At 37.5% G+C, this 14428-nt stretch overlaps 1 protein-coding gene across 4 annotated transcripts in view; it reads right to left on the bottom strand.

Moving 5' to 3' along the window:
* Nucleotides 1-574: 574 nt before the first annotated feature.
* CAMSAP1 (calmodulin regulated spectrin associated protein 1) overlaps nucleotides 575-14428 on the bottom strand; it is a 33885-nt gene continuing 20031 nt past the window's right edge. For all 4 annotated transcript variants that reach the window (XM_068656577.1, XM_068656575.1, XM_068656573.1 and 1 more), the window contains 13 exons: nucleotides 11478-11619; nucleotides 10812-10951; nucleotides 10616-10712; nucleotides 9999-10176; nucleotides 9180-9274; nucleotides 8636-8720; nucleotides 5834-8270; nucleotides 4338-4474; nucleotides 4047-4255; nucleotides 3858-3960; nucleotides 3380-3495; nucleotides 3025-3143; nucleotides 575-2760 (listed from right to left, as the gene is read on the bottom strand). In XM_068656577.1, coding sequence (XP_068512678.1) covers nucleotides 2458-2760; nucleotides 3025-3143; nucleotides 3380-3495; nucleotides 3858-3960; nucleotides 4047-4255; nucleotides 4338-4474; nucleotides 5834-8270; nucleotides 8636-8720; nucleotides 9180-9274; nucleotides 9999-10176; nucleotides 10616-10712; nucleotides 10812-10951; nucleotides 11478-11619 — 4161 coding nt within the window. In that variant the 3' untranslated portion in view covers nucleotides 575-2457. The remainder of the gene's footprint in view (nucleotides 2761-3024; nucleotides 3144-3379; nucleotides 3496-3857; nucleotides 3961-4046; nucleotides 4256-4337; nucleotides 4475-5833; nucleotides 8271-8635; nucleotides 8721-9179; nucleotides 9275-9998; nucleotides 10177-10615; nucleotides 10713-10811; nucleotides 10952-11477; nucleotides 11620-14428) is intronic.

Genomic DNA, 14428 nt, shown 5'->3' with positions numbered 1-14428 from the left:
AACACTTTTTGGTAACTGTGCTCTGCAGACTACGTATGTGTCAGACAATTCGATCTCTTCTCTCCTTCCCCTGTGATCCTCAGGACTTGATGCTGCCTACAGATGAAGGGCTCCCAGCTCCTCTCCTCTCCAAGCAGATGTTGCCTCCTGTTGCTCCCAGGAGTAAGCAGAACCACACTGCAGCAGGGGGAGTAAGGACATGACCTAGCACAAGACCCAGGACACTGAGGGTGCCATCACCTTTTTTAGTCCTCTTTCTATGGGCAGCAAGATTTCAGTCTGTATGAAATACAGAAGACTAAAAAAATCATGTTATTTTGTTTTTAAACTACAAGAACTATTTTTCTATGAAAAAAGTCAGTTACAGAAAATTATTTTTGAAAGCCTTTTGGTCAAATTCTTGCACATTTCAATCAAGGTCAGGAGAACGAAGCTCTTGTTTAGGACAAGTTATTGGAGCTACTTGCAGGTGAAGCTTTGTAAGAGCATAACTAAACACAGAATAGCACATCTTTAAAGCATGTTAGTTCTTTGACGGGATGAAGTGTCACAACAACAAAAGGTACACATGAAATAAAAAGGAAATCAGTTAATGAATTTTATTAAATTTCAGTGCTTTCATAAAATAAATATGGTATATAATATCAAACAGTGAGAAATAAAGCACAAGCATGAAAAGCATGGTAACAAAAGTTACACACACGATGGTGTTTAATACTTAGCACTTTAGAAACCATAAAGCCTTTAATTATTTACAAGCAGCAAACTATCTAACATAATTTACAAAGTTGCAGCAGCCTAGTCAAGAAGTACTGGGAGGGGAAAAAATGGAGAGACCGCAATGGAAGACCTTCACTTTGCTCTACCTAGTTAGTTAGCACTTTATTACGTACCCTATTTTCTCCTTATGTACATAACTCGTTGCAACTTCCATTACTCTCTAGGTTCAATAATTACACTGTATTGTAGTTTAGAGCTCAGTTCATCTCTAGGATTGGTGTAGTGCCTTCTGCACCGAGCAGGTATTTTCAAGTAACACTTCAAATAAAAGTAAACATGTGCAAACCAAGGTTACGAACCTCCATGACCCTCAGGAAGCAGTGTCCAACCGGATGGAGCAGTCGCACGTTAGCAGATTAAGTTATGCAATAGCTACAGAAAGCTACTCAGAAGTCCAGCCCGGGCAAAAAAAAATGGAAATGGGAATTTTTCTTTTTAAATGGAACTGAACTGCAAGTATACCCTGTTACCACAGACAAAAATTTAATCTGCTGAAACACAAAGATCTTTAAGGTCATAACTCAAGATTTAATATTTCAACATGAAAAGAAATCCAAGCCATTCGACTTATTTGGGCTTTTGAAACAAATGCAAATGTCTCTGTTTAAAAATTGCTTTTAAATGAGAAAAACAAATCAATAATATATTAATATATCACCCAAAATAAAAAACATACACACTCTTCATTTTAGAGCATGCTGCTCATTCAGAAGAAAGACAGGACAAAGAAAGTAGAATTACATTTCATGATGTAATAAAAACATTAAAATTTGTGATCATTAAGTGCACCATCGTACAGGATTAGCGTGCTCAGAGTGGAAATGTTCTATACCTACCAGGATCCATTTTTATTAAAGCAAACAAATCTTTAGGACACTACCTGAAACTGAAATCGATAACAACTCTGCTCCATTCAGCTTGCCTCAAGTTTCAGTCAGGCATGTTCCAGCCAGTAGCACCTGTATGCCTCTTCATGATTGTATTCCAGAAATCTTTAAGGTTGCGAACAATTATTTTTTTTTTTATTATTTTTTTATTTTTAAAAAAAGACTGGCTTTTGCAATCCTTGCAATGCTTATCCTAAACAGATACTGCAAGTAAAACTGTTCTGAGCAGCACAAGTTGGGGCTTTTTTCAGAAATCTGAGAGCTGGACTTACGTTGGCAGTAGATACAGTACAACAATTTGATGTATTAAACAGTTCCTCAAAAGGGTCTGAAAGGAAGATTTCCCTAAAGACTGTTTAAAAAACCAAACCAAACCCAAAACACTTCACCCAAGATCTGTTCAATCTTCTACTGAAGTTCAGAGCTTGCCAACTTTAAGAATGACAGGAAGGAGGAGGGAATGAGGCGGAGAGGAAACAGAACTAAATTCCCAATTTGTACCGATGAAAAGCTTCAAGTAAAAGGAAATCCACTTGTTAAAGATCTTGCTACATGCACAGTCCCTCATCAGTTGAAAGCCACAGTAGTTAGCATTGGGTGTAACAGCAGATTTATCATTTGTAAAAAACACCGACAATGTTCCTTCATTCTTAATAACTTGCATCCATGGTTTCTGTTTAGAAGCTTCTTAAAAAATGTTTATGGTTCTGCACATTTCATACCAAACTGTAGGGAAATGTCTTCATTTGCTGCAATCCCACTCAGCAATCTTCTCCCCAAGAGCTCAGTGTCATTTGCGAGTCTGAGTCTTCTTTGGCACTGCAGGTCGCTTGGCTTGCCACAAGTGGTTATGAATAGTAAGAGCATCCACACTGACAGACATGGTTTTGGCTGGAATTACATTAAACTGTTTTCTATCTGAACTGTACTTATAAAGTTTGTCAATCATTTTCTTGGTGATGCTCTTTGGCCCTGTTCCAGTCAGCTTGTAGATTTCTTCAGTGTCAGGATAGTAGCAATAAAGTGCTCTGAACTGGCAGCCAGCATCACGGAACAAAATGATGTAGTGGTTGGCATCGCATTTTTCAAGTTCCTGCATTAAAAATAAATAAGCAAACATACACACAAGATTGTTCAGTGAAAAATCTCACCTTATGCCCAGCTTTCAGCTTTCACATACATATAAATAAGTGTTAAACTTTTTTTGAAACACCAGACAGTTACTGACAACATTCCTCATTTCACAGGTACATTTTGGAAAATGATATTCACTGCAGTGCATCAATAGGATTACGAAGGGAGTACTGCAGACAAAATTACTGTGAGTGCATTGATGATTTTATATTTTATTGCTTACCTCTAATATTGAATTCTTATGTGGCTCGTTCACTTTTCCAGCAAGACAGCAATGAGATATAGCATTGTGAATAATCGGTTTGTTTGATTTGCTGCTGGGTTCCTTAAATAACTTTGGACCTAAAGGAAGATAGATAGATCAGTAACCTTCATTTGCCCAACGCTTATGAACATTAAGATTTTCTTTCATCAGAGGTATATAAAAGGTAAAAGGTATTGGTTTTTCTCCAATAACTTACTTTTAGATATTAAGCAGTACAAATTAGGCTTGACAACTTCCCAGAAGTTACAAATCACACCAAACATACCAGAACTTTTTATGGCCTGCTATTCGTAACCAACACTCAAATAGTCACCTGTGTATTCTGCCACTGAAGCAATGGAAGATGCCGTTGAAGCGTTCTCCCAGTCTCTTTCTGTGTTTCTGCTAGGATTTCTGCTCAGTATTGGTAAGGACTCCATCGATTCAACTCTGTTGGGGAGTAACAGGGAAAATAATTATGATACGCCAAGTGCCAACCCCCTGTCAAATCTTAAATAAATTGTCACTAGCCCTGAATGAACAGATTATTGTCCCCCTTCCTCCTCAGAATTGTCAGACTGTCCCTGCCAGATTATAGAGGCAAAATTCTATTATTCGTTTAGGAAAAAGAAAAACAAAATGTCAAGTTTGAAACAGACCATCAAACTTGGCAGCCACATGAAATAGAACATGAATTCACCTAATTATTGTTGTGCCTCTGTGATGGCAAACTGAAGTAAACAACAGTGAATCCCAACACTATTTAATAACTAAATGAAGGTTAAGCCTCTGTTATTTTCAAATATCATTACCTCTGGGATGGCGTGCCACCAGAATGTACACTTTCAGGTTCAGTTGTTGCTGCTGAGGCCAAAGACAGACTGGAACCAGACTGAGCACTGCTTAAATTATCAGCTGCAAAACAAAAGATAAAATGTGAAACACGTTTTGTTAAAGCAGATTTGCAGACTCATTGAGAACAAACAACTCAAAATTCTTACGGGTAGAAGAGCACTTTGTCCCTGAATCACTGTAAGATTCCTCACGATGGACCGACTTTGGCCTGGGTTTCTTGGGCTTTGATTTGGGCTTTCCAAGTCCCTGCTCCTCCAAGATTTGTTGCTGTTTTTTCCTAAGATATTCCTGCTTGATCAGTTCTCTACGAGCCTTCTCTTCTTCTTTGCGTATTCGGTCCTCCTCAGCTTTGCGACTGAAAAACAAACACAATGTTTAACATATAAAATTTTCCTCATCTTAAAGAGGAGAAAAGGTATCCCTTTCCACATTATTACCGAGCTTCATCTCTTTTTTGCTCAACTTCAGCTTCCAGCTGCTGTTTCCGAATCCGAGCCTCCTCAGCTTTGCGCTGCTGTTTTAAAAGGAACGCTGCACGTTTTTTTGCCAACTCATCTTCTGCTTTCTGTTCGTCCTGCAAGATTCATAAGGATAGAAAGCTTTAAAGAATACAAGAAAATACACTGAACTGGACATCATGAAATTGCTGAGGATTCCAGAAAGATTTTTAGGAAAACATAAGCTAATGTTTTTGGAAATCCTGTTTTAGAATTGACAAGCATAAATCAGAAAACAACCTTGATTTTTTTAGTGCTTAGGAGAACTTTGACATGAAGCTTTCCTTTAACTCCATGAGAAGAAAAGAAAATATGGTCTCATCTTACTCTGACTTGTTTTAATTATGCCTACCCAGCAGAAAACCTCATTAAACTGCAAAGTATCATGCAACTACAAAGTTGCCTAGGATAGAGTATAAATAACCCCAGCATAAATGACAACCTTTAAGTCATTCAATATGAATCACACTACACAAGATTAGAAGTCAAATTCACCGAGGCTGACGCTGCCAACCTGGACTTTTTTGAATCAGAAATTCAAAAAAAGAAAGTCCCATCATATCAGCACATCATAGATATTTATAGTAGTCACTGCTAAGCACAAATAAAGATACTAAATGTTTTGATACTGGTGCTGGACTAGAACCAGTGATATTTAAAAAACATCCAACCCAATAATATACGGAATACCACCAGACTCTAAAAACAAAAGCTGAGCAAGCCTTTTCCCAAGCCAGAGTTGGGTGTGAAATGAGATAAATTACTTAAATTTAACACATTTTTATCATGACATCTACACTCCACCATCACAAGACAAAAACAGAAACTGCACGAAAGACGACAATTTTTTCCAACATTGCCTTTGAGCATCTGATTTGTTGCTTTTACCTATAGTCACCCAACTAAGTTCCCCATTGAAGCCCTTGACTTCTTAGGCTGCTAGCCCGCTCAAAAACCAGAGAAGCTCAGTTGCAAATGAACAAAAACCCCAATTCAGAAGCTCAGCTCCCAGATAAGTTTTAAAGCCTGACCATGCTCTTTCAGAAATTTTTCTTCCAGTTGCTGCAGGTTCACAGAATGCTTGGATTTCAAAATGGTAAATTCTTCTCATTACATTCAGTGATTTTTTTGTGCAAAGTATTAACAAAATGTTTGTATGTTTGTCTATGTATGTTTGTCTGTTACTCACATAGAAAAAAATTAAGGGAAAGAAGAAAAGCAAGGTTAGTCCCAGTTCCTAGTGAGGTTAACAGGAGATCGCTCTCAATTTCAGGAGACTGATTTCATAGATTGTCAATTTTTTTTTCCTCTGCAAGCAACTCTTTTCAAATGCACTTTTTTTTAAAGTGATAGTGCTGCAACCAAAAGTGGGAAAAGAACTGTAATGCTGGACAAACGTGTACAAATAACTAAATACACAAAGATAACATATTTACCTTGAAGAAAAATCCCACACCAGACTTCTGATCACCTTCACTAATTATATCTGTAGAGCTATCCTGGTTCTCGAGTTCTCCTTCATCTGGAGCTTTTAAGTCAGACAAATCTACTTCAATGAGATTAGCCTTGCTTCTCAGTGGCTCATCCACTGGGACGTTTTCTTTTCCTGAGCCATCAGAAGAATTCAACCCTGTTTCTTTGAAGCTGTTATTCACCTCCTTGCTCATTTCTGAAATGATATTTTCATCTTTGGAGGTGGAGAGAACAAGTGCCCGTTGATTACTCTCATCGTGAAGTCTATAGGTATCAAAGAAACACTTTTCTTGAGAAACGCTTCCCTGATCAGGACTATTTTCCAAGCTTATTTCTGTTGGTGTCTTTGACAAGCTATTGGATGAGAACGGTCTTAAATGTGGTAATGTTTCTAGGCTTTGTGTTGGAGTTTTAACACGTGCTGAATTTTGTTGTCTGTCTTTAGGGACTTTCAAATCAGATGGTCTTCCTGACCGAGGATTCCTTCCTTGACCAAATCGAGGTGGTTTACGAAGATTGTTCATTCCAGTTGGTGAGAGGGGCTCAACAAAATGAATTGATGGTTTTACCTTTTGGTCCTGAGTGTTACTCCTGGTTCCTGGCGATGGCACTGTTGGAGATTTCATAAGTAGTTCCTGTTGCTGAGAGATCTTTAATATAGCCTGCTGGAGTGTGCTGATTGTTTCATTTAGTTTTTCAATAGAAAGATCACATTCATTAATATCTACTTCTGTAACACTGTCTTCTAGGAGGGCAGCAGAAATTATTTTACTTTTTTCCAATTCATGGATAGCAGCAGAGTCTTTAGGTTTATGTTGCTCAACAAAAGCTAAGCTTTCTTGCATTTTTACTTTTGCCACTTCTTGAGCATCATTCAGCATTTCTTCTCTCTCCTCCTCCTTCCCAAAAAACTCCTCAGACTTGGAACCCAAAGAGACTTCATCCAAATCTTCACCATTGTGCCGAGGATATTCTTTTGGAAAATGTTCTGGTTTAAGTGGTTGCGGAACATCAGGAGATTTCCCTTTTTTAACAACATGCAAGAAAGCCGCCTTGCCCAATTTTAGTCGCTGCCTGGCTGATAAGGCTTCCATCTTCTTCTTCTGAGCTTCTATTGCTCTTCGTTTCTCTTCCAACTGCATATGAAGCTGCACCAATTCGGAAGCTAAAAGATTAACATTATCTTTATTTTGCCTGCTGGGGCTTTGTTCTCGCTTCTGTTTCCACGTGGTCAGCGGTGCTGGACAGCTTTCTGACCCGTCCGGCGTGGTCTTTTGCGAACTACTTGTGCTGGACTTTGTTTCATAGCTATTAAGCCTCTGAAGCTTTCGTTCTGCGAAATTGGTCATTCGGACACTCCCACTAGCCATTGACACACTGCTAACTTGAGAAATTGTGCTCAGACATGGGCTGGAACGTCCACTTGCATCATCCTTATCTTCATGTTCTTTTACCTTCATATCTTCCTGCAATTTTGCAGATTCTTCCTCACCTATGTATTTAGCGACTATAGGATGGTCATCTATGACTACCAAGTCCTGTTCAGTGTCTTCGATGTCTAAGAGATCTGAATCAGAGTCCTGTCTCACCATAGTCCATGTAGTATCTGGAACATGCGAATTAAGACTTTTCACGTAACTTACGTTGACTTTACTTGCTATGTCATCATCAGATTTAGCAGCATGAAGAAAAAATCCTCCAGTAGGTTGATCCTGAATAGAAGGATCTAAACTGCTACTAGCCAAAGGTCTGGAAGCTTCTAACCCTGCCTCCAGCAGTGCTACTGAGTCTGCAGTACCAGAGTCCGCAACTGAAGTGAAATCCGAACTAGAAATTGGAGTAAAAGTCCTATTGAGATCATGGTCACCATGACTGCTGCTTGTTTTCTTGCGGATCAGAGGCAAGTGTCCCTCGTTTAATCTCTTTGTTATAAAACTCCTTTGTTTCCCCTCCCCACATTCATCCTCTTTATTGATTATCTGCTTTTCCTTTGCTGGTTTTAGAACTGCAGGCATTAAGGGCTCCAAGTAAAAACTGTCTGGTTTGCTTTCTAAAGTCTCACTATTTATTTTTGGAGACCATGCTGTTGCAACGATGCTGGGTACCCTGGCTGACGCATTCTGCAATTCAAGATCACCACGGTTTGGCCTTTCTTCAGATTTGATTATTGCAATAAGCTCTTCGTCTTCATCCTCAATTTCAACATTGTTCAGCAAGCTCTTCCCGTTAGTTTTCATTGACGGAGGATGGGGCTGGTTTTTGGGAGTTACATTAACTATATTTGAAGCAAGACTGTCTTTGCTGATTGATCTAGCCAGACTAATGCTATCACTAGATCCAGGGTCCACATCAGTACTGGCAGAATGATGAAGAGCAAATGGGGTTGGCTGAGACAGAGGCCTAGAAAAGAAAAGAACATGATGCTTATATATAAGAAGTTACAAATTGTTGAATTAAGGACTGTAATAAACACAGCTAAAATTTTTGCTCCACTTAAGAAATGTAACCAGCAAAAAAAAGTGACCAGCAATGGTAAACAACTTCCGATACTTAAATTTTTAACAGTGCTTAATGAAAATCACGTTTAAAGTATTTTCAGTTCAAACCCTAAATCCAGGCATCTGTAAAAAACAAAACAAAACGGCATTTTCAAAGAAAAGAGAGTCTTAGGCCAGGAATTGATACCATATTACTACAATGAAATTGTCACAGTATTGAGCATCCTTCCATTAAACAGCATTGTAGTACTTAAAAGCACCCATTACCTGGGTTTCTTCTCCGGCCATGCAAGAACTGAACCTCGTGGCTGCCCATCAACACGGGTCAGAGAATTAGAACGATGTCGATGACCTGAAATATTTTTAAACAGTTAATGTTTTAGAAACCGTCATTCAAATAGGAGTTTCATTTTCTTTTATAGCAAACCGAACACATTGTTCCACCAAGAGATGGCAGCAGAAAACAGATTTGCTGGAATATTCAAAGAAAATAAAAGCCTAACACAATGAAAAGTGACACTGAATGCGTGTGCATATATATACACACACACCACAGTATATATAGGTTTTTATACACGTATACAACTTTTGGGTTTCCAAGCATGGAAGTGTTTAATTTGCTAAAATTCAAATCACACAGACAAAAAAAAACACAACACAGAAAACAATACACAAATTATAACTGTTTCTGTATAAATACTACCAAAAATGAATGTTATTCTCTTTATTCAGAAAATAATTTTTTTCATTCGTTACTATACTGACAGGAATGGTCATTGTCTGTTGAAATGTAAATTCAAGGTAGACTTACCAGGGCTGTCTTCTCCCTGTAAAGATTTTTGTTGTTTTTGTCTCAAAGGGAGCAGTGGATGGGAAGGACTAAAGGCAGGGCTTCCTCCTTTGCCACTAATTCAGAAAAGCAACAACTTGTTAGTACAAGAGTTTTTTTCTATAACAAGAGAAGAAAGCAATACAGTAGGGGAAGATAGACGGGTAATAGGTAACCCTTTTCCTCCTCTAAAACACAAGATCATGTCATTAACTCTAATGTTAAAGAAATTACCTAAAGAGAAATAAAGGTTTTCATATATAACAACAGAAAAGTACACTATTACCTGAAATCAAAGTGTTTTTACATTTTTAAATAGTTACTTTAACGTACTGTTATACAAGCTACATTTTAGAGACAAAGTAAAGGCTGAAATAACTTACTAGTTCCCCTCAAACTCACTTCAGCTGAAAAGCTTTGATTGACCTGCTTGTACATTAGACCAGTGTTGTTTTTTTGTTTGTTTGTTTGTGTTTTTAAACCACCACTTAGAGAATATGGCCAGTAAAGATGAGATGCTCGGACAATTTTCACATTTCACATTTTCTTCAAAACAGAAATAAGAATTTCTTCTGTAACAGTTGCGACAGTTAGTGGTGAGGCTTACTGGAATTTGCTAAAGACTGAACATAACAGCGTCAAGTATTTCTTTGAGCTTGAGAATATTTTACAAATTGAATAAATTCAAATTATGTGCAGAAAATTTGTAGCAAAATCGGAACGTTTAGCAGCAAAAATTCCTATGTTACTCAAATGGATGCATAAATCAGAAGATTAATCTAAACAACATGAAAAACTTACAGGTAGTCAGGTTCTTCAGGGTGTAGGTAGTATCTGCTGCAAGCTTCAGAGCCTGTCTGAGCTGTGGGATGCAAGTCTGCTGGAGTTGTACTAGCAGGGCTAGCCATGAAACTTCGCTTGGTTGCATTGGAAATAGGAACAGGTGGACGACTGCTCTTCTGCTGCAACACTGTTTTAACTGTGCATATATTTATAACATTAACACAACTTCTACTAACCATTAATATAACAAAACAGAAAAGGAATTTTTCAGATTTCACTCAAATGTACTGCAATCTTTACAACACAAAACTAAAATGAATCCTGAAATAATAGCCTGCATTTAAAATATATATCTTACAGTGATCTTAATGGAAATGAAGTAAATAATTAATGGATTTAGAGAAATAAAAAAATCTGCCTATTCTGCCTATCTCGTTCCAAAATTTAGGACTCAAACCACAAGTGGATCTAGGACTAACCTTGCTTCCATTTTTACTGCTTTCAAAGAACGCCCAGCCAGCAGAAGGCTCAAGTAGAAACAAAACTATAAAGGAAACATCTCTGTGCAACAGTTTCACTATAATGTAAATATTTTTAAATAACATGCTAATATTTATGAAACATTAAAAACTTACCATCTTTTATTTCCTGAATATCTCTTGGTTGTACAAAGTCTGGTTTGACATTCTCAAACCACCAGAAGAGTTCCGCAATGAATACCATGACATTAGGCTAGAAAAAAAGAAAAAAAGTACATGTCACAATAATACATGTATATATACTAATGACCTTTGTTTTATTTTAAAGTATATTCTTTGCTATGTTTCTTACCTTTAAAACCAAAGGAGCATACAGCATGTCCTCCAATGTGAGATAAAAGCATTTGTTTAGATACTCATTTGAGAATTCTCTCAAAAGTTGAATATTATATAGGCTGTCTGCAATTGATGTGACCTCCTTCAAACAAATATCTAGAAAGGTGAGAAAGAAAAATGTTGACACTATCCCAGTGAATTAACCCTCCATCCACCACTACTGTGTACAGGAACTTCAGAGTGCTTATATACCATTCAGTATTTATTGGCTAGCAGTGACATCTCTACCTGTTAAGTACCAGAGGGACAGGAACAGGATGGGGGGGATGAAAAGTACACAACACATTACCAATTTTGCATTCATTTTAGAATCCATGATTCTATCACAGTCACAGAAAAGGTAAACAGACTACAGAAAACAAACATAATAACAAACTAAAATATAAAAAATAGTAGAACCTATTTTCAATCTAGATTCAATTCTAGCTTTCAATTCTAGATCAGAAATCAAAAAGGTGTTTGTATTTTAATCCACTGATTTTATGCAGATCTCATACATAACCTGACTAATTTGGTACAGATCACCACCTAATAGACGTGCTGCTTTTTTATCTGATAATGCATTTCTAGTTCAACTTTCAAAGACTTCAGAACGTTTATTTAAGAAACCTTTATTACATACCATCCAGTTTCATTTGCTCTGGACAATAATAGTGTATCACAGCTAAAAGAGCAGCACCATCGCTACCATCCTTCATCAAGTCTTCAAGCAAAGGGAAGTAAGGTAATTGCCTGCTTGAAAGATGGTCTCTTCGGTAACGCACCTAAAAAAGAAAACTAGTGTTCATGTGATGCCTAGGAAAACAGGAATTCTTGTACTGTAAACTCTTTATGGTGGATCCGTTACAGCATTTTGCTTTATCTAAGTCAAGAACAGTGTACAAGGTTATATTATACTCTTCTCTCAATGGAAGCCAATTCAGAACAATACGGTGCTTCCTCTTTAAACATTCTCCTCATATCTGGAAGCAATCCATGCTGCTGAATTCTTAGCTTCATACACATTTTAATTTATTACAAGCAATTTCTGTCAAAACCCTTCCACACAGATGCATGAATGCAGCAGATCCAAAGAAAGAGACACAGATAACTATACGTAAACACTTAAAGCTTTGGGGAAAAGAAATTAAGATGAGCTAGCGATTTCTCACATTACCCACATCCAGACTTGCCATCACATCCACAGAGAGCAATGTTTTCTTGGAGAGATGCAGAATATCTGGCAAGCCAGTATACAATACTATTGTGTAAAGCAAAAAAAAGTGGCTTCTTCCAAGAATGCTCTGCAAGAAGGCCTTTTAAAAATCAATGGCAAAACTCTCCTCGATTTCACTCTAGATTAACACCAAGTTCTTCTGCCATCCAGCCCCTGCACCTCATGCAGCACTGAGCATACCTGATGAGTATCTAAAGACAACCAGCTAAGGAGCAAATCTTGGCTTGCTTCTTGCAAAAATTGCAAGAAAAGTTTTAATGTTGATATTTAACGAAGGATTTACGTGCTAGACTAGAAGGCTGTATCCAAGTCCCAGCAGCAAAATGATGTGGCAAGCAAAAGAACAATACACTACATAGCCTAGAGAAACGACTTCCAGTGTTGGAAAACACTCCTTTTACACCGTAGGGCATTAACAACACTTAACATCTACTACGCTACATAGCTGTAGGTTTGGCCAGTGCAGTAGCCAATACGGAGTGTGTATTTAATGATCAGAACAAAATTTGATTTTTACCAATGGTATTATACACTTTCCAAGACAACCTGGGGGAGCTCTCTGCACACACACACACACACACACTCTCATATGCATCAATTGAGGATGGCACAGGCTGAGAAAAAAATCTATTCCAAAGAATGAAGATCACTTATAATCAGGGTAGTAAGAACCTGTTTCACTTATTTACTTTCCACATACATAAACATGTTATGTTAAGTTTCCCTGGCAAGTATCTCTAAAAGCTATATCTATATGCTAATGCTCTTTTTGCTCTCCTTTTACCAGGTGCAAATTATCTTTTTCCCCAGCCTAGAGCACTCCACAAATATGTAATGGAATGTGAATCATACTGTACCACACGAGCATATTCCACTGGTTCCAGCATGCAGTGCGATATGGCATGCATCAGATCAGGCTTACACAAAAAGAAATAGTGAGATACACGATGGCGGTTATTCAAACACGAAACAAATCAAATGCATTAGCAACATCCATTATGCACTGGAAAAGCCGTCATTAAGTCTGGTAAAGTAAGTATGCACACTAAGGTGATCTGGTTAGCTTAAAAGGTTCATCATTTATCCACTTCGTCAAAGCAAGCAAATTAAAAGACAAACTTCAGAATTTTTTTTTAAATGTTAGTTGCTCCTGTATTTAAAGTAGAAACATATTTCCTTTCCAGTAGGTTTAAATGGAATTTAAACCAACCACAGTCAATACTGAGAAATAAAATGTAAAATGTGTAAGTACCTCTTCTTTATTTAAGCTTTGCTGAAAACACACAATATCAAGGTGGTTTTTTTTTCATTTAATTTTTTTCGCCCTACTAAATTTTCTTAACCAGTCAGTCTTTTACAATGACAATTCTAAATTATTCTGTATATTCTGAGGTTTGAGATTTATTTATTTATTTATTAAATAAATGGCATTTGTATGCATTGAAGTACAAAAACAAGTGCTACTGAACTAAAAAGAGATAATTATATATGCTAAAAAAAAAATCAAAGAAAATTAAAATAGGGGAGAGGTGGCACAGCATAAGAACTACTAAGGAGACTGCAAAATCATCAGTAAACCAGGATAATCTAAGGGGTATTGAACTAGCAGTAAGATGACTTCTATTTATTCCTTCCTTTACCACCAGCTTGCTCAATGGTATCGTGCAAGTCAATTCCACTCCTGTAGCTATTTCTTCTACTCTCACCCAGTTGTCTCTTGAAACAAAACATCCTCCATGAAACTTAGAATTGCTATCAAGTGTAGGCCTCCAATACAGATGTGATCTTTGGGCACACACAAAGTGATAAGCACTAGGGCAACGCTTCATTACACTGTCACGAGTCATTAAATGAGGCTGGAAGACAGGGCTCTGGTGCGGGTTTAATTAGCCAGCAGGTCCCCACTCACACTTCCTTTATTTCAGATATTTAAAGTTTTTACTGTGGGCCGTAGATTCAGTTCAAACAGGTACTAGATTGTGAGCCAGAAGGGCGAGACTGAGCTCCCTGGGGAAAGGCAGAGATTGTGACTTCCAGATCACGCCTGCCTTTTACAATAGTGCTGCTCTTTGGAATTTATAACTGAGACAACAGCTCTCATCTTCCCAGACAGAAGATGAAAAGCACCAAATCCAGCAAGTGGAGGAGGAAAGGTATCAAGGAAAAGCACCAAAACAAAGAAGAATCTCTGCAAGTTCAAACAAACCCAGGAAGCTCAGCCAAAAGCAAGCAGGCTTGTATAATACAGCATCAATCCCACAATATATATATTTTGAACTTTTGTTTTCACACTTCATCAAAAAGAAAATATTTTGTTTTGATATGTAAAATGTTAATTTTCCTCCCATAATGTCAGC

The sequence above is a fragment of the Anas acuta genome, chromosome 20 (assembly GCF_963932015.1).
Source record: "Anas acuta chromosome 20, bAnaAcu1.1, whole genome shotgun sequence".
NCBI lineage: Eukaryota > Metazoa > Chordata > Aves > Anseriformes > Anatidae > Anas > Anas acuta.
Note: the sequence above shows the minus strand (reverse complement) of the source record. Positions and strands in the feature narration are given on the sequence as shown.